Source organism: Syngnathus typhle, linkage group LG21 (assembly GCF_033458585.1).
Source record: "Syngnathus typhle isolate RoL2023-S1 ecotype Sweden linkage group LG21, RoL_Styp_1.0, whole genome shotgun sequence".
NCBI classification, from domain to species: domain Eukaryota; kingdom Metazoa; phylum Chordata; class Actinopteri; order Syngnathiformes; family Syngnathidae; genus Syngnathus; species Syngnathus typhle.
Genome location: NC_083758.1, coordinates 8703626 through 8721918, shown reverse-complemented (window position 1 = coordinate 8721918; position 18293 = coordinate 8703626). Strand labels below are relative to the sequence as shown.

Sequence of the window (18293 nt, the reverse complement as noted above, 5' to 3'; positions counted from 1 at the left end):
CTTGAGTTTGGTTTTGAGCTGACAACAACCTGCTCCATGACCTCTTTTCTTTTCACTTCTTTTATTGAATGTTCAACACAAAAAGTTAACATTAACGTAAAAAGTTAGTCACAATAAAACAGGCTAAATGTTAGCATGTTGGACCGTAAACGCCCGTCGGGAAAGCGAGCAAACTGAAATGGGGTTTTTTGGGCGCTGGGCGCAACGCGGAAGTCGAAAAGTGTGACCTGAACGTTCACCCGCTCGGGTCGCCGCGCGTTCACGCGTCCGAGATGGCCGTCCTGCGTGCGTCCCCGAGCGGCGGGTTAAAAATAGCCTTGGTTACTAAACTGGAGGAGGAGAGGGCGGGGCTAAACAAAGTCTCTGGATCTCTTGATGGCACAGCAGAGCATCATGCTGAAGATCATGCCAAAGATCTGAAAACAAAAGGGCCCAGGTGAGCGGGCCGAGCCGATGCCTGCGTTTGTGCGTACGACGATGTGCGTGCGTCTTCTCACCATGATGACGCCGATGCCAATGCCCACACCGCCGATGATGTGCAGCTTGTTGTTGAAGACCTCCTCGATGGCGGCCGGGCAGCTCTGACAAGTGAACATTTGGAAAGAAAAAAAAAAAAACCTCAGTCAGTCAGGCAAGCAGTGGCGTTAATACGGCAGGGTTGCGGTTACCGTGGTGATGAGCACCTCCAGCCCCTCCTTCTTGGGGCAGATGTCCTTGGCGGCGTCGATGACCGTGCCGGTGGGCCCGCAGCAGTTCAGCTGAGGATGGCAAATAGCCGGCGTTAAAAAGTCCAGTTTCCTGGACGGCCACGCCTTGATCTTCTTACCCCAAAGTGGATGAGGCGCAGCGTCTCCTTGAGCGCCTCCTGTCGGGTATCCTTGTAATTGTTGTAGGTCTGCTTGTAGAACTCGGTCACCTCCTCCACCACCCGCTCCGTGTTGGACAGGCCCCAGATGCCCGCCGCCACCTCCGCCGCAAAAATCAGCAGCAGGAACATAAAGAACTGCCCCAAAAAAAAGCACAATTTTGCAGGACATTAAAGCAGAGCCAGGTAAATAGTGTTTTTGCCCCCCCCCCCCACATACTTGGTAGTAGCCACTCCGTTATGACTAGCCAGCAAACGAAAAACTCACCAATCCCAGCATGCATGGCGACTCCTTGATGGCACCGCAGCAGCCCAGGAAGCCGACCACCATCATCAGCGCGCCAGCCGCGATCAGGATGTACACGCCTGTCGGCACAACACGCACACACAAGTCAACCATGTTGGCATGAGTGGAGGCGCTTTAATGATTTGTCGCCCCCTTGTGGCATCTTGGTGCCATGGCGAAAACCATCAACAAAAGGTCTTGAACTAAAGACTTGTTTTTGTATTTTTCCAAAGCCCGGCCAGCAGGTGAATTCAGCGCGGCGTGTTGACGAGCGCCAACGGGCCGAGCAGGGTGACCTCGGTCGCCGCCCCTCCCGCCACGGAGGAGCCTCCACAAAAGGCGCATTCCTGGCCAGGAACAAAGAGCCCGCTGTTCGGCCGCCAGGCGGGGAGCCATGAGGGCGCGCCGCGCAACTCCTCACTTGTCAACGCTCATCTTGTCCTCCTGTGACCGCGCGCAATTTGTTTCTCTCTTTTTTAACACCAATAAAAGCGTGTGAATGCTTAACGTGGAGGATTGAGACTCAGGAAGGAGCCTTCCTGCTTCTTGGCAACTTTTACCCGTGAAGAAGACGGAGGGCGAGTCCTCGCCCTCAAAAAGGGCCGACGTCCTGGTGTCGAAGCGCAGCCATAGTCCCACCGCCAACACGCCCGTGCCGGCCAACTGCGGAACAAGGAGGACACCAATGAGGCCAACAGAAGGAGCCAGGCAAAAAGCGCCAGATTGTCATTTTACATTGTGCCGTTTGTCATCACAATGAGTCAACGTCTCCCTCCCCAGAAACCAAAAGGCATCGTCGATGACGACGGCGCTCGAGGGATACCGGTCACCGGGACGACACCCTCATTGCGACTCGGAGCAGTTATTCCACGCACGTCCGGAGGAAATTGCTAAATATGTCAGACGTGTGGAATGTTCCGTTCAACTTAGAAGTCAAAGTAGCCAAGTCATGAGCTTGCTTCAATTTACGATCATTTAGTGGACGAGCGTGCCCTCGTTCTGAAGCCGAGAGCCGCCATTTTAAGGAAACAGACGAAAGGTAAGGGAGGCCCGGGGTCACGGCAAACGAGCAAGCGGAATGCGAGGAGGCCGCGCGCTGCCGTTCCTGACATGCCGCCGTACAAAGACCATCTGACTGTGACGCGCACAAGCATTCGGCTCATTTCCCAAAAGTTGACGTACCCAAAAGAGGAAGTTGAAGATAAACACCAGGTACTTGATGCACTGCAGAAAGCCCATGATGACTTTGGTCACGTTCGACGCGGCAAACTAATCCAAAAGCGGAAACGCTCAAACACTTCAGACGGGACCGAGAGGAGGAGGAGGAGGAGGAAGAGGAGTTGAGTTTCTATGAGAGCCGCGCCCTGCTCTTGCTCACCTGGGAGCTGAGAGGGTGGGCGGGGTTTGCCCTGGGGCGCCAGGTGACGCCAATCAGCACCCTTCATGCGCCCGCGTAAATATTTGGATATGATTTACATTGCGCCACATTTAGATGAGTGGACTTTTTGCGGTCTCAGTGACAATAGCAGCTTTGTTTCCCCTCCAAAATGTCCCCACGTTAAAAAAAAGAAAAAAAAGAGTCCTCCCACGACGTCTGTCCTTCGGCTCAAGGCTTCTGACTCAGCCACACAAATGTGCTGCTGTTTTGTCTGTTGCCAAACAACCGGCCAGTCAACTGATAACAATTTGTATCAGTTGAGTTGCTTTGCGTGACGGAAAAAACGACGGTCAAATCTTGGTCAAACGAACAAATGTAACAAAGTGTTAGCAAGTAACGTTGACATCATATATTGGATGATTCTGTCTTGAATTTTGCTCATCATAGGCCATTCCAAAAGCAGAACTTGATGACAGCCGAATAGCAATGGCGCCCTCCCGTGGACACGAATTGCAATGACACACTGATCATCCGAGAGCTGATGTGCCTGCCGACGTCGGACTGACTGTTTACGACAAAAATAAGTTGCGGTTTTAAGAGTGTCAATGAAAATTAAAAAGGCAATCTTTGGCACCGCTGAACGATGAAAGCAAAAGTTTCCACTCACCCAGAAGATAAAGTTGAAGACGAAGAGGGCGTACTTGACGCAAAGCTCCCAACTGCTCAGAGCCGTCATCTTACTTTTGCTCCTTCTTGCTCCTGCTCAGCTGACAAAGTGAAGGACGGACGGACGGACGCACGGACAGACTGACGACCGCTGACAGCAGCTCGCTGGGCGTGCCTCGGGCTCGGAGACGCTCGGCTTTCTTCGGCTCTCTTCGGAAGCGCTCAACCGCAGCTGGGGCGTTGAAGCCCGGAAAAAGCCGACAACAAACAAACAAATAAACCTGCCCAAAGAGAAAGTCCGGCCGAATAATTATTCACAGTATACAAATAGCACCGCATCTCGTGAAAAAATATTATTTTGCTCGGAAGTCATGCAGCTTTGTGGTGATTTATTTTTCAAGCCATTCATATAGACAAACAGTGATGGGCAATTTGTCATCGAAGCATGTGCGAATAAGTCATCCACATTGCACTTGAATAGTTTGTGTTGTTCTTGAAACACCTGAAAGATTTTGTGTGCGTGTGGTCGCACAAAAGAGCGAGTGTCCCCGTGGACAAACAACCTTCATGTTGTGCGAGTGTGCGACTGCGCGTTTCCTTTTTTTTTTTTCTTCTCCTTCTCCCGCCCAAAACAAGTCAGCCTTCATATGCTCACAATGCTTCCCTTCACAGCTCTTCTCACTCTCCGGCGGGGGCGAGAGGACATTTTCGGCGCGTTTCTGCGTTCATGTGGACGACGCAACACAACAACGTCCCTGTGTTATTGCTCAACTGATACATTATTAGAAAGTCGAGCACGTCACTTACAGTCTCCCTCTAGCGGTGACTCCTCAGACTGCAACAATTCAATCAGTCTTACAAAAAAAAAAAACGATTGGAGCAGAAGTGAAGCACATTAGTTTGTCTGATAATATTGCCACTTTTGACATTGTGCACACCAGCAAATGTTGAAATACTATTTGTGGCAACAAAAAAAAAAAGCAGGCGGAGCGCATCTAAAAACTGGATCACAATGCATCAATTTATGCAGGCAAACCCCAAAAAGGGAAGTGAGTTTCTTCTGCCACAGCAACTTGCAAGTGCAACACTGACGGGAGAAGGACTTGAATGCGAGCATGATGGGGATGCCGAAGGGCCACATTTGTGTGTTTTGCAACTTCTTGTGTTGCGTTAAAAGCTTTCAAAGTGTTCATATGGTATTTTGTTGTCAAGCAACACGGTTCAAGCTTGACTTGAAATCAAAGGTGGGCTTTGCTGCCACGGTGGGTGTGGCAATTCCGAACCGTTTCATGCTTCAGAGTTGCCGTGAAACAAAATGACATTTCCGCTGCGCTGAGGGCATGTCCAGGTTGAGCGTCTGATATTTTTGGGTTGGCGAGGAAAAGGCGCCCCCTTGTGGCCATTCACATCCTGGCTTGGGGAACCTGCTGCGAGTAGAGATGTCGCCGCAGAAAGGCCAACATCTTGTTCCACGAGTCCTCCTGGGCGTCCGAGTGGGCTTTGCTCCGGCCGCCCCACAGCAGGGTGACTGCACGGGCGGTTGATTGTTTAATATTTAAGCGCAGCGCGTAATATTGCAACGGCTTCATTTTGAAACACGGTCCGGAAGTATTTGGTCTTTGAGTGCGCCTGCTTTGCGCCGCCCTTAAACTTTTGATGAGCAAGACATTTGAAGTCAATTACTTTCTCAGAGGAATTCCCCTTGGTCTACAAACACTTTTGCCTACTACGGCTCGGCATCGCGAGAAATGGGAGGATCCGGAAGAGCCCGGCCGGTCCCGCCTACCCACCTTTGCCCTTCCACATGAAGTTGGTGGCTCGGAAGTGAGGCGAGTAGGGTGGCTCGATCAGGTGTCCCGTGTCGGGGTACTCCAGACGGGTCAGCAGGTGCTCCTTCCCGACCGAGCGCATCATCTGCGCCATCTGTCGTGTGCGCCAAAGGTCATGATGCCTTGAAAGGTGTGTGTGTGTGTGTGTTTGTGCGTGCACTCACATCCTCTGCATACTCTGCAGCCGGATGATTCTGATCGTCCTGGCCGATGACCAGCAAGACGGGACAGTTTATTCTCCTCACCTGACAAACAGAATGACAAAAGTTACTTTACCTGTTGTCCAGCAGAGGGTGCTTATCTTTCGACAGGAAGTTGGGTGGGTGGGGGAACTTGCGTCGGTTTTGCAGGACAGGTCGCTGGAGATGGGCAGGGAGATGCCTCGCCAGATGAGATTCCGCTCCTCATCCATCCGCCCCTTGCGAGAGGCCCTGTCGCCACGGTAACCGATGAAAAGTTCAGATGCGTTGGAATGTGCGCGGCTGCGGCGGCACGGGCAACCTACGGGGCTATTGGCTGGTGGACTTTGCTGAGGTGCGTCTTGCGCGGGAAATAATGGCTGCCGCTGATGCAAACGCAGCAGGCGGGCTGCAAGATGTCAAAACGGGACAGCACGTGGAGACAAAAAAATTAACGGAGCGACCGCCCGCCCGCCCGCCCGCCGGGCAACAACAAAATGGGCGCTTGCACTCACCTTGACGACGGTGCTCTCGGCCGCCATATTGACGGCCACCAAGGCGCCCATGGAAAGGCCAAACATTCCCACTTTGCGGGGAATGACGGCCGGATGGCGCCGAACCAGCTCAAAGGCCGTCTGACAGACAAGAAAGATTTCAAGCACAGCGTGCGTGCGTGCGTGCGTGCGGTGGGAAAGGGGAGAGCACGTTCTCACCTCAAAGTATTTGAACTCCAGATCGGCGCTCGCCAACTCGCCGGGCGCAAAATACTCCAGCGCAAACGAGACGTAGCCGTGCGACGCCAGCAAGGCCGAGCGATACTCCAGCAGGCCCCCGCCGCCTCCCCACATGTCCAGCAGCCCCGGAAAAGGTCCTGGACCTGAAGCAAGCGGCACGGCGCTCAGCTCCCCGCCACCCGTCCCGGTGTCCCCGCAAATGAAAGTCAGCTAACCTGGCGGGATGAAGAGGGTCCCTCGTACGCCCCGTTCCTTGACCTCCACCCTGCTGACGCCCGGTGCCATGTACCACCTCTCCATCAGATCCTCGGCCAGGGGGCGTCGGCCTCCAAAGTCGCGGTCCACGTGGCCGTCGTACAGGGAGATGGTGAAGGCCATGGGGGTGCACACGTTGCGCTTCCGCAGCCTGCCGGGCAGCAAAATATCAGCAAGCGCACGGCGGCACGTTCCCGCCAATGTTTTATTCACCTGAGGCCCGTGCGGCTCCCGGGAACGGGCCGCATGCTCCACAGCAGACCCATAACTTCTGTTCCTCTGTAAGTTCCGCCTAAGCTCACGTCGTCTGCAACTGGAGGAACAAAAGTCAGCACGAGTTTGATTGGAGAGTTGCCAAGCGGGATGATTTGGGCCTTTGGCCACGTTTTGGTTACCAGACACGGATCCCGTGGCGTCGCTCACGTAGTGCCCGTAAGCCTCCCAGTAGTCTTTGTCTTCCGACTGGTGCAGGCAGCGCAGGGTCACCGGAGCGCCGGGAGGCAGATTGTCCACCCGCACCCTGATCACCTCATCCACTAGGGCCCGCCTGGGCGCCACCGACAGAATGGGTGGCGGGGCGGTGTGGGACATGGTGCACAATCGTCTGCAAAGGGAGAAGCGTTGGGTACTTTGGAAGATGACAATAAAGAAACACAGTGAGAGAAACAAACAAGTCTGAAACAAAATTGGAAATTGATCAAATCAAAGTTACACGTTCCCAGACTTCCCGCATCGTGTTGCTGCAAGCACAAAGTCGACCACAAGATTCCTCTAGGTCGTTCTTCACAACTGTTTAACGGCCTTTAAGTGTCATTGGGTCATATTGTAAACATTCTAAACTAGTGTCACATTCTATTTTGAAATCGTATACATTGAACTGTTACGTTTTCTTAGTGTTGCCTTCATGTACGGATGCTAGCGTCGGATTGTTTGGACTTCCCTCCTGAAGAACGGGTAAAAGCCTACTTTTCCTATCCAAAACAAAACATAGCATGTCTAACTATACAGTTGCTCTAAAGACAGCATTTTTGGCTAGAGGTTATTACCAGTTGCTTAAAATACTTGCGTCATCACCTCGCTGCAGTTATCAAAAATAACCATTTCCAGAAAGTTGTTAGGAAGTAGTCATCAAAACGAGACGCAGGGAGCGACGCGTGGTGATGACGTCACGGAGTCGGCGCTGAGTTCACTGACCTCACGTGAACAACGCTATCTAACGAAGGAACACGAATGAGCAACAAATGATCTCAACGTCGAAAGAACACGAATAATACCCTTGAGCAACACATGATCTCAACGTGCAACTACACACAAAAAAATACATGAATGACTCAAACACAAAAAAGTACAGGGCGTCAATGAGGACAAATAAGGCGCCTCCAGAGCTCCGTGCAATAATAAGCGCACTAGAAAAGCAAGACCAGTCCCAAAAAGGGTGGGAGAGGTGGTGGTCTTTACAAAATGCCCTAGGTTGTTCTTGAAAACCGATTCAACTGGTCACACTTACAGACTTGCCGGTTGAGGAGATTGCTCGTTTGTGCGCCTGCTTTCCTGCCTCCTTCAGGTTTGTCGCCACACTTGACTTTCACTCACATCTTACATCACTTCGAGCACAATCGGGAGGTTCAAAGTTCACTCCTGAGGCAAGAAAGACGATAGTATCGGGAGATCGGAGCCACCGGAGGGAGGGCATGCATGTTGCTCAAACATTAGACGTCAAGTGAAAAACTAGTTCCATTATGGACGGACGCCCTGTTCTTCGTCAAAGTGCGTTGACATGCCATCAAAAGTACAGTCAATGAGTAGGCAAGTCAAATCAGTTACCATTTAAGTAGGACTAGTGACATTCAGTTGCAAAGGGTAATTATTCACTACGAGGCAAGAACGCGCTTGGTTCTATTTGAATTGAGCTTTTTCGGCTACCGTAGGCGCGCCACTTCACTACCGGTGAATACGAGCTAGCTAGCTGTGTTTTGAGTGAGTAATGCAAACACTGCACATGTTGATCGACACTGCCCATTTTAATATCAGCTGATATTAACACTGCACATAAGGAAGGAATCTGATATCAGTGATATTACATGTTGCATTCATTCATTCCTTCTTGATGTGCAGTGTTGACATCAGCTGATATGATTTGATTCGAAAGTGCCACACCCACCCTCCCGATTGGCTGTTTGCTCTGTGACGTCACTGGGGCACTCCGTTAGGTGCGCCGCCATTTTCAGGTGTACCTAATAACAGGCCATTTCATTCGGGAAATAGCATGTTCAAAGCTTAACTAAAAATGAAAACTGCCCCAGGCCACTTCATGAGGGAAAATTCATGGTTAAATCTGAACTGAAACTGAAAAGTTCTCAAATGTGCTGCCTCCATGGGCGAGGAACTGAGAGCAATAATGTAATGAGATCTTAGAAATTTTCACAAAGGAAAAGATAATGTTTGAAACTGCTGCGTAAGTGACAAGTCCAAAAAAGCAGAAAGACAAATCATGAAAGCCAAAGGTTTTATTGAGGCGGGGTCTTGGGTCACTGGGCTTTGGGGGGCACCCATTCGTGGATCTTCTTGCGTGTTGTGGAGTAGGGCACGTACTGCTGCGAGGTGCCGCTCACGTTGAATTGGTGGACCTCGGCAAGGAATTTCTTAGGCTCGGGCGGGTGCGTGGTGGGGGGGTCGTCTGTCATGCAGTGGAGCCAGCGATGCCTGGGTGGGGGGGCAAATATAAGACTACGATAGCGCCATTGCAATTTTGGAGCTTTTCAGAAAAAAAAAAAATCAGATCTTAAAACTGAAAGAATAAGACATTTGGATTGTTCTTTATAAAGATACCAATGAGTTTTTTTTTTTTTATATATGCGTGAAAATGTGGCTAAATGACAAAAAAAAAGACTGACGTACCATTCGGCAGGTACCATGCTGCCATCCACCTCCCACAAAGTGTTCTTTCCATTCATCTGAGTGGTGTAGATCACCCAGCGATGACGTCCTGTAAGAATTTGGAGGCAGGGAGCTTTAATGCAGGGCCCTCACGAGACCACTTGGAGAACCAGTGGGTCAAATAACACTGAAAACAAACATCGTTTTCCATATATATTAAAATGATCGCGTTCTTACCAAAGAAGTAGTGCTTCGAGTCCTCGTAATATTTGTTGCCATATTTGTCTACACCAATGAGGGCTCCTGTCTTCACGTCGTTGACCCTGTCATAAAGAAACGTTCGAAGTTGCCGTTAATTCGACTTTTTGGACGAAGAATTCGAACGCAAACTCGGCTGGCTAGCGACATGCTAACTTAGCTTGGCAACATTTGCGCGGCTCCAGTCGGTGTTGATGATCCTATTTGGTCCCCAGTTGTCCAAAATAAAAGCGTCCGGATACATCGTTTAACTCACCTGAAAAGTTGAAGAAGAAACCCTCGAACACCGCCGTGACCTCCCAGTTGTCCCAAAGCCCTTCGGACAATGTTGACGTACTGCGCCATCTTGGGACAGAACTATTTGGGAAACGGAGCGACAGTCCCACGTACTAAAAGGTCCGGGTAGCAACAAGCAAAAGTAATCATTTGGTCTCAGAAAAAAAGGAACCATAGTTTATCGTAGAAAAGTCTCCCGACTGTTACAAACACAGCAAGTAAATCTTTCCGTATGGACTTGTGACGTTAAAACACATCAAGCCAAAAGTAGAGCTAGATTTATTATTAAAAACTGTTGCCTGACAGTTTATTATGATTGTTCTGTAGGAGAGTCTACCTCCACACAAGTGTTACTAAGAAAAAATAGTCACTGATAATGTACAATCACAAGCAAACACTTGCTTCCAACAAGTTCAAACCAGATCGACAAGAAGGAATCAAGAGTTGCAATGACAACTTTAAGCAGAGAGTGGACAGAAAAAAGTTGTGCGGGTCATTCAAACTTGGAGGAGGCAGGTTAGGGCAGAAAATACTCGAACAATGGTGTCTTTGAATGTTTCACTGGTACAAAATTGTACTGTTCAAAACAATCAATTGTTTTGTTTTTGGGGGGGGGGGGAGAAGGTCCTGTGCTACCGCATACCCCTCCCCTAATTAAAAGAAAAACTCAGCAGACCCTGGCCTGGCCTGGCCTGCTTCTCCATACATGATCAATATCAGCGCTAGGCTGCTGTATAAAAATGTCAACGTAAAAATATTACTCGCGGATCAATTCTGAGTCTGCCATCGAGATTTGGGAGAGTTCGGAGGTTTCGTGATACACTTCCAGTTTTGTCCAGGACCCCGTTGTATGAAAAGAGAAGAATAGCTCTTCTTGCAACTTCCTTTTACTTGACCTGCTTGAATTTCCCACCACCTAGTTTGCCCCATCATTTCCTTTGACTAAGCAGATCCGTACCGGGGCTTTCCTGGTGGGCAATCGTCCACTTGCACGCACATTCTTTGGCATTCGGGCCGCAGCTGCAGCATCAGACGGAAAAGAAGAAAAAGCTCCCATTCATTTTTTGTTTTTTGAAATGCCACGCCAATGGGTGTCCCATCTCCTACTGGAAGCGGCGTGCGTGCCTTCCCGCTTGGCCGTGGGCTGGCTCATCACTGCTCGAGGATCATGGCCTCTTGAAAGGCTTCAATCCACCTGGAAGAAAAGAGCAGCAGGTCACAAGGAGGTTGGCGTGGATTGCGCGCCAGCCGCGGTTTGACCTCCGTGCGGTGGGGATGTCGTCGGCTCTGAAGATGTAGAAGAGCGTATTTTTATGGTAGAGCTTGAACTGCAGCTTCTGCGCCGGCCCGTTCTTTTCCTCCCGAAGGAAGAAGCCCAGCAGCGGCTGGCTCTCCAGCGCCGCCACATCCTGAGCGAGAGGAGGAAGACCGCAACGTGGACGCCAGAAGACGACGGCCGGCCGGGGCTGCCGGCCGGGGCTGCCGGCCGGGGCCGCCGCTCGCCACTTACCTCGCTGGCGGCGTACGTGTACAGGACTTTGTTCTTGATGACAAACCACAGCCGCTTCCACTGCTTCTTGTTGCCCTTGGACCTGCTCAAGTAGCCGCTCATGGAGGAGTTTTCCGTGTTGGCTGACACCTGGGAAGAGAGCCCGGCGGGTCACGCCGCTGCTTATCTTGCCTCACCTCTCGCTCGCTCTCTCACTCGCCTCTTTTAACGCAGCTGGGATCTTTTTCTGTTTCCTGGTGAAGGAGAACGCTCCGGATTTGATGGGAGACGCCGACGACGAGGCGCGGCGGTCGTCTGGGGAGGAAAAAAAAAAAAAAAAGTGACATGGCCATCCAAAGACACGAAGACACATGTACTCACTGTTCTCCTGCAGTTTGGCAAAACAGTGGTCACACACACGTGCCGGCTGGTTCTTCAAGTACTCCAGGTAATACTTGTTGGCTGAGCACGCTTGGCACACCACCTGGGGGAACGACACCAGATGAAGCGGGCGGGTCGTGCGGCGCGGTCGAGGCCAGCCGCGCTCGAGGTCAGGGCACCTTCCCGCAGGCGCGACAGTGATGGCGCCGCCATGTGAGGGTGAACTCGCAGGTGCAGATCATGCACATGGTGGCCCTCAGGTCGGGGATCCAGATGGGAGCCTTGGAGCCCAAGGGGGCGCCGCTGTCTGGCGAGTCGTCACCCTGCGCCATCACGGAAGGTCAGAGGGCAGCTTCAAAAATGCCCACCGCGAGCCTCACCTCCTCCTGGCTGCGACTGGACGTGAAGCTGATCTTCTTCTTGGCGTGGTCGCGGATGGCTTTGGCGATGGCCTCCAGCCACTCGTCTCGCTCCGTCGCCGAGCTGGAGGCAGAAAGGCGGCACGCTAAAAACGCAAGCGCCTCCCTCCACGTCGAGTCAGAGTGTCGCTGACCGACCTCGCGGACAGGATGAAGGAGCGCTCCACGCTCTCGATGTTCAGCTCGTTCTGGTAGGCCTCCTGGCTGGGCTTGCTGACCTGCGGGCGCGTCCGCTCACAATCTCAAGCGGCGGCACGGACGACCGTCCGTCCGTCCGTCATCTTACCTTCATGCCGGCGAGGGAGAGCACGCAGTTGAGTTTGTACTGGGCCGACTGGACGGGCGTGGTGTACATGAGCGCGTCGTTGAACTGGACGCACACGACGGCTGAGTCAAGACGGCTCGCGAAAAGACGGCCAAAGCAAACGGGCACTCACCAAGAAGAACATCCGCGGCTGCATGACCTTTCTGGAGAGCTTCATGAGCGTTCCCTCCTTCAGGAACACCTGCGGGAACCCGTCGGGTCGGGGCTCAACTGGCGTGGCGGCGTGGCCGACGAGCGGGACGAGTGTCTTACCCTGCCCGGCTGAACGATCTCTTGGTGGCCGTTCAGACTGTACTGGATCTGCATCAGCTTCTGGAAGTTATCCTGGAAGAATGAAATGCAAACGCCACGGCGATGAGAAGCGAGACTAGAAATGTCCGGCTGGCAGACGTCTCACCCCTTGTTTCATGATGTCGTTGGCGTGGTTGGCCACTTCCTTGACGATGCTCAGGGCGGCTGCGCGGACGGACAAAAGCGCTTGTTGTTAAGACGCCTCCATCGTGCTGCGTTGTCTTCTCGCTCACCTTCTGTGTCCTTGTAGTCCTCAGAGTCCCGAGGCAGATTCTTCAAATAATCTAGAAAAGGGCAGAGAGGTGACATTCTTGTCGCTGTCCACTAGAGGGCAGCATAGGACAAATTCTTATGCCTAATCTCGGTCCATGCTGCGTTGACTTTTATTGACTATTTGATTCTGTGAGTGATCTAAATAAAAGGACCGGGTTATAAGAACAGACATTTGCTGGCAGTTTCCGGTTTGAAAATGTGGCTCGCAATGGAGCCGTTGGGATGTTGTTGCAAATGCGGAAAGGAGATTGTGTGCTCCGGAACCCACCTGTGAGCAGCAGTTGGTACTGGGGGATCCTCTGGACAGGCTTGAGCAGGTAGTGCTTGAGGGCAAGGCTGGCACATCTGCCGCTGGTCTGCAGCCCAAACAACGTCAGCGTCAGTGGGCGGGCCTGATGCCGGACGACGCCGTTACCTCAAAGTCTTGCACCACGGCGGCAAAGCCCGGGTTTTTGCGGCACTGCTCGTCCAAAAGCGCCACGTTGTTGTCGAACTGGCGGATGTACGTGGAGTACATCTTCAGGTAGGGCCCCTTCTGCACAAACACGTCGGCCAGGCGCTGGTGCTCGCTCCTGCAAAGCCAGGACGGTGAAGGCTCGAGTCCGATCGGGCCATCGGGGGGGTGGGGTTTTTGTCACGTACCAGTGCGCCACTCTCTCCTCCAGCTCCCTCAGCAGGTCCTTGTTGAGCTGGTAGAGCTGAGGCAGGTAGTAGAGGACCTGGCTGAGGACGCGCTCGTCCACCACCGGCTTGCCGTTCTGACGCGTGGCCTTGGCCACGGTGTCCCGAAAGTCCTGAGGCAGAAAACCCAGGCTGGGTCCGACACGGATGCACGCGCTGGAGTCCTCGGCCAGGAAGGAAGCGGCGAGGTCGCTGACTAAACCTTTTCGCTTCTGGCCAACTCAAACACCAGCGCCAGCGCTCGGCCGCATTTCCAAACCTTGGAGCTCTCGTGGCTCGCTTCCAAACGCCCGCCATCTTATTACGTAATCTGATCTTTGCTTTGCCGGCACACCCGCGGGACCTTCCGAAACATTCGAGTGACACGTCGGCTGAATGGCCGGCCGCAAGAATGCGCAAAGAATGCGTTGCATGGGTGTGTGTGTGTGTGTGTGCGTGCGTGCGTGCGTGCACAGAGGTCAGCTCAGTGGCGGGAGGAAGCAGCTGCTGCGTCCGCGCGCGGAAAAGAATACGAGTTGACCCGATTTCTTGGACAGAACGCCCACACGCACACACACAGGATGGCACTTCAGGTCATGTGACACTTACAATGTGAAGAAGCTTGAGGACATCCACAAACCTGCGGCGGGAAAGGAAATCATTTGGCGCAAATGACCTCTTGTTTCTGTGCACCGAGCGAGCGCATGGACTCACACTTTCTCGGAGCTCATGATCTCTTGGGCGATGTGCGCCACCTTCTTGCGCTTGCTCTCGTCCTCCAGCTGCGAGAAAGAGACCGGCATCTGGTTTGCGGTGACGAGGGGGGGGGGGCGAGGTGCTCACCTGTCGGTCCGCCGGGTCCACGTGCTCCTTGCTGGAAGACGAGCTGTTGTCCTCGTCCCAACTGCGAGCCCCCTCGTCGTCGTCGTCCGAGTGGACGTCCCTCCTCTGCCGGTGGCTGCGCGTGGGAAAATAGCACGGGTTTCAAAAAGGAGCATTGTGCGTGCCAAGGCGGCTGCAAGCACGGGCACGTGTCGGCCTCTGATGTTTTCATGCGCTTTCTGCTCAAGCTGAACCGTCGGAGCCCTGGGCTCTGCTCCCGGCCTAACACAAAAGTAGTTTTCTGCCAACCTGGTTCCTTGGACCTGAACCAAACATCCCAAACAAATGAAGAGCAAAAGATGTGGAACAAACAAGGTCCCGTTTCCTTTTCTCGTGCGTGGTTTGAAAACATGTTGCTCCTCTGCTCTCCTGTAGTTCAAAGAGAAGTGAGAGAGAGTGGGAAAAAAAAAAGTCAAGCCTGGAGGTTAAACACAGAGCGAGGAAGGCCAGCCTGAGTAGGAGGAGGCAGGCCGGCAGGCCGGCAGGCCGGCTTTTGGTTGGCGCACATTTCTTTTCCCACTTGCGGAGAGCCGTGTGGCGTTTTTTCAAACATTTCCTGCCCGGCAGACTGAAAATAACCCACAGGAAGAGCGCGAGGCCGAGCCACAGCACGTCGACGCGCTGCCAACGTTTGACGCGCCGCTGACTCGTGCTGATGTCACCTGTCGCCGCCCGGAGAGCGCGGAGCACCTGGGGTGGGGGAGGGCAGGGGAGGGGCCGGACTATGCTTAGCCGTACAGATGATTCGGAGAAGAAGTGAGCTCGCTCAGCTCAGGCTCAGAATTCACACTGACTGAGGAAAACAAATAGTCCTTCCTAACTTTTCGTGTCATTCTTGCAATGTGAAATGAAAAGCTCATGTGGACTGAATCCCACCTAAGGCCGTGGTCCTCGCGGAAGCCGTGGTAGGGGTCCTGCGCCTCGTAGACGTCCGAGTCGTCGCCGTCCTGCGACCAGCCCGGTCCGCCGCCGTGGAAGGGCAGGTTCATGTACTCCGGGATCTCCTCGTACAGAGGCACGTTCTCGTACTCGGCGCTCCCGTCGTCGTCGTCGTCGCCGCCGACCTCGCCGACCTCGCCGATGCAGCTGTTGGGCCGCTGCGCCCGCTTGAACTCGCCGTCGCTGCCGTCCAGCGAGTGGCCTCCCTTGGCCAGCAGCTTGGGCAGCATCTTGACAGGCACGTGCAGCTCCAGAAGCTTCCGGAAGGAGAGGCTCCGCTTGTTGGGGTCCACACGGGTGGCCAGGTCAGCGGCGGAGAAGGACTTGGCTCGCTGCTTGCTCCCCAAAGCGGGCGCCCGACTTTTGGGCGGCACGCTGCTCCTGGTGGGCATCTGGCGGCTGAAGAAGGTCACGCACGGCCGGGCAAAGCGCCAGGAAGCTTTCTCCTGGGGGGGCGCGGGCAGCTCCCTCATGGCACCGTGAGGAGGCAGCGGCGGCGGCGGCGGCGGCAGGCAGACGGAGGGCGGCGGAGGGGCGGGCAGGCTGTGCCTCTGAGGTTTCCGGGGCGGCGGCCTCGCCGGTCGCCGCTCCTCAGCCGAGCAAGGCTTCTTGGCGTGCAGCATGGGCGGCGGGCAGCCCAGTTTGACCTGCTTGGGGAGGCTGTGGGTGACGGGATAGCGCTTGAAATCGCCGTAGCCGTCTTCCTCCTCCTCGCCGCCACCGTGCTCCTCGCCCGCAAGGTGAGGCTGGGAGAGCAGGCTGAGTGAATGGGAGGCGACCTTGTTGAGTCTTGCACAGGTCCGCTGCATTCTGTAGAGGCGAGGGGAAAGGGAGGTCTGGCGGCGAGGTGGCACCGGGGCGCCGGCTACCGGGGCGCCCGCTACCGGAGCGCCCGGCTCGCCAACTGACTCCTCTCTCAGGTCGTCCAGCTCCTGAGGAGGATCCTGAGCCGCGCCTTCCACGCCGTCCTGCCTCACCAGGGCGGGCTTCTTACGCCTGCGAGGATGCGGGACGGGGAGGGGCTTACTCGGGGGCGCGGGAACCGAGGAGTCGCCCTGAAAATGGCTGCTGCACTCCGAAGGTGGACAGGAGGCAACGATGCTGCCTGCAACATCACAGCCGATGGGCGCAGGGCTCGCCGAGTCAGCTTCAGTCCCGTTCCCCTTTTTGTCCACGTGTCTCTGAGGCTTGTCCCGAGGTCTTTTGCTCACCCCCTCGCGCAAACGTTCCTCCGGTCCGGTGGTCGGCGTTCCTTCGAGATCCCCGTTCATGAGCCCGTGGACGCCATTCTCCACACGTTGGCACCGGCAGCGGTCCCGCAGCCCGCAGGCGCACGTAGGAATGACATAGTCCGATTCACGCTCCGATAAAATCCCATTTGTGGTGTTGAGCAGCGAGAGGCTGTCCTCGGGAAGATCCTGCCCAGGAGGAGATAAGATAAGGTGAGCTTTGGGAAGCGGCGAGGCGGCGGCGGGGGGGAGAGGGCCTGTGGATTTTGGGACGCAGGGCTTCGGGGCGAGGGCCGGCTTTGTCCTCTTGAGAGTGGCGGGGGAAGGCTGGGAGGAAACGGGGGGGGACGTGCTGAGCGGGCCTGGTTTGGGGGCGATGGGAGGGAGTTTGGCCACGACGGGAAATTTAGGTTTGGGAGCTAATGGAGGCTTCTTCACACCTGCATGTACACGACACAAGACAAGAGTCAAAACAGGCACGCGCACGTGAACACATTCTACTTCCTGCCTTTCTTAAATATCAGCAGAGATGGAGTTACAAGCAAAGTTCAACGGGGGAGTAATGTGTGAAATACATCATGCGTCACCGTTTGAATGGAAGAGCTGGGAGTACTGACTGACTCACTGAACCTGGGGCATAATTCCGCGCAGTTACGTCGCAACTGCATCCTGCGGTGAACTTTGGAAAAGGTCAATGACCACAAACGAAAAATGACCACCCAACTCCGTTGGCAATCTGGCTGATCCCGACACAAACATAATTAAAAATGAAAATTGAATGAAAATTTCACACTCTGCTATCACTTGTGTTTTGGATTCTGCCAGCACATGCATGTGGTAGAAAGGTGTTTTTAACGACCTGCCTTTATTAACTCAGGTTCTGGCATGCATTTGAAAAGATGTTTGAGTCCTGCTGTTAAAGTTGACCTCAATGCGAAGCACCACACGCCGAAATCCTCCAATTGTGACGACCGTGCCACCAAAGCCTCACAAATAGCTTACGACAAGCCACGGGCGAGGAGATACAATTTTGCATAGTTTCTGAACGGAGTTTGGTCAGACTCGTCAAAATGAAGCGTCAGGTCATGCGACAGACAAACAAACAAACAAACAAACACTATCTCCGATGACGCAGAATCCACGCGAGGGACAACGTCTATTGAAGCAAAGCTTTACGAGGGAGGGACGTTAATGTGGCATTATTTGGAGGTGTAGCATCACCAGCAGGACAAAGACGTTTCGACCATCTCCAGCTGCAAGTGAGCCATTCAAACGGAAAGCGACTTGAATTGTACAATTACGAGGCTCATTGTAGACGTGTAGTGTGTTCTATTGTACTACTTATGTGGAGGCGGGTTTTTTCTTCTTCAGGAAAGCTGTAATTAAGTGGTGTAAAAAAAAAAAAAAAATCAGTGGATGGTAACTTCGGAAAGTCGTTTTACACGACGCTGCATTGACCGTGGGTATTTAACCTAAAAGTACATGTTGCTAATTTGCAGTTAAAGAAACAAACCTGTGCTCATGACTCCCAACTTGTTGCTGCTGTTTTCTCCATGAGGAACGTAAATTCACTTTCAATGGAAGCGCGACAAGCTCTTGGTTTTTTCCTGCCTCCACAACATTGTCACTTGGAAATCCAGTGCGGGGAGCTAAAAGAAACCGCGGAGCGTCGCTCTTAGCCTTATCTCGCTCGCACATCCACCGGTAACGACATTATCCTTGTTGCTTTTTCCATTTTCTCCCAAAGTTTTTCGGCTTCGGCAAAGTTTGTCGCTTATGTAAAGCTCGAAGCACTGTGAACA

At 53.4% G+C, this 18293-nt stretch overlaps 4 protein-coding genes across 8 annotated transcripts; all 4 read right to left on the bottom strand.

The window, feature by feature from the left end:
- Positions 1 to 44: 44 nt before the first annotated feature.
- LOC133145560 (CD9 antigen-like) lies at positions 45 to 3363 on the bottom strand. Of its 2 annotated transcripts, none has more exons than XM_061269170.1 (7): positions 3197 to 3363; positions 1712 to 1814; positions 1134 to 1231; positions 827 to 1003; positions 669 to 758; positions 498 to 581; positions 45 to 416 (listed from the first exon to the last, which is right to left on the bottom strand). In XM_061269170.1, exons 1-7 carry the CDS (start codon positions 3263 to 3265, stop codon positions 351 to 353), a joined length of 687 nt encoding a protein of 228 aa, XP_061125154.1. In that variant the 5' UTR covers positions 3266 to 3363; the 3' UTR covers positions 45 to 350. The 2 variants fall into 2 exon arrangements, with proteins under 2 accessions (XP_061125154.1, XP_061125156.1); XM_061269172.1 differs by lacking the exon at positions 3197 to 3363 and adding an exon at positions 2334 to 2537.
- A 201-nt stretch (positions 3364 to 3564) lies between these two features.
- On the bottom strand, positions 3565 to 7219 carry LOC133145557 (peroxisomal succinyl-coenzyme A thioesterase-like). The gene is made up of 11 exons (XM_061269167.1): positions 7077 to 7219; positions 6588 to 6796; positions 6406 to 6505; positions 6153 to 6343; positions 5917 to 6080; positions 5719 to 5838; positions 5530 to 5612; positions 5362 to 5455; positions 5189 to 5269; positions 4986 to 5118; positions 3565 to 4723 (listed from the first exon to the last, which is right to left on the bottom strand). The coding sequence occupies exons 1-11, from the start codon at positions 7184 to 7186 to the stop codon at positions 4599 to 4601; spliced, it is 1410 nt and encodes a 469-aa protein (XP_061125151.1). The 5' UTR covers positions 7187 to 7219; the 3' UTR covers positions 3565 to 4598.
- Positions 7220 to 8684: 1465 nt separating this feature from the next.
- On the bottom strand, positions 8685 to 9741 carry ndufa12 (NADH:ubiquinone oxidoreductase subunit A12). Its single transcript, XM_061268758.1, has 4 exons — positions 9584 to 9741; positions 9307 to 9392; positions 9091 to 9178; positions 8685 to 8895 (listed from the first exon to the last, which is right to left on the bottom strand). The coding sequence occupies exons 1-4, from the start codon at positions 9670 to 9672 to the stop codon at positions 8721 to 8723; spliced, it is 438 nt and encodes a 145-aa protein (XP_061124742.1). The 5' UTR covers positions 9673 to 9741; the 3' UTR covers positions 8685 to 8720.
- A 472-nt stretch (positions 9742 to 10213) lies between these two features.
- fgd6 (FYVE, RhoGEF and PH domain containing 6) lies at positions 10214 to 18148 on the bottom strand. Of its 4 annotated transcripts, none has more exons than XM_061268674.1 (21): positions 18005 to 18148; positions 15200 to 16931; positions 14285 to 14399; positions 14156 to 14223; positions 14051 to 14081; positions 13424 to 13575; positions 13197 to 13353; positions 13050 to 13137; positions 12742 to 12792; positions 12615 to 12673; positions 12470 to 12541; positions 12330 to 12398; positions 12179 to 12262; positions 12031 to 12110; positions 11854 to 11956; positions 11653 to 11796; positions 11313 to 11576; positions 11114 to 11242; positions 10864 to 11012; positions 10711 to 10798; positions 10214 to 10623 (listed from the first exon to the last, which is right to left on the bottom strand). In XM_061268674.1, the coding sequence occupies exons 1-20, from the start codon at positions 18012 to 18014 to the stop codon at positions 10756 to 10758; spliced, it is 3600 nt and encodes a 1199-aa protein (XP_061124658.1). In that variant the 5' UTR covers positions 18015 to 18148; the 3' UTR covers positions 10214 to 10623; positions 10711 to 10755. The 4 variants fall into 4 exon arrangements, with proteins under 4 accessions (XP_061124658.1, XP_061124659.1, XP_061124657.1 ...); XM_061268675.1 differs by having other exon boundaries at positions 10214 to 10798; positions 11313 to 11407; positions 11474 to 11576; XM_061268673.1 differs by having other exon boundaries at positions 10214 to 10798.
- Positions 18149 to 18293: the final 145 nt, after the last annotated feature.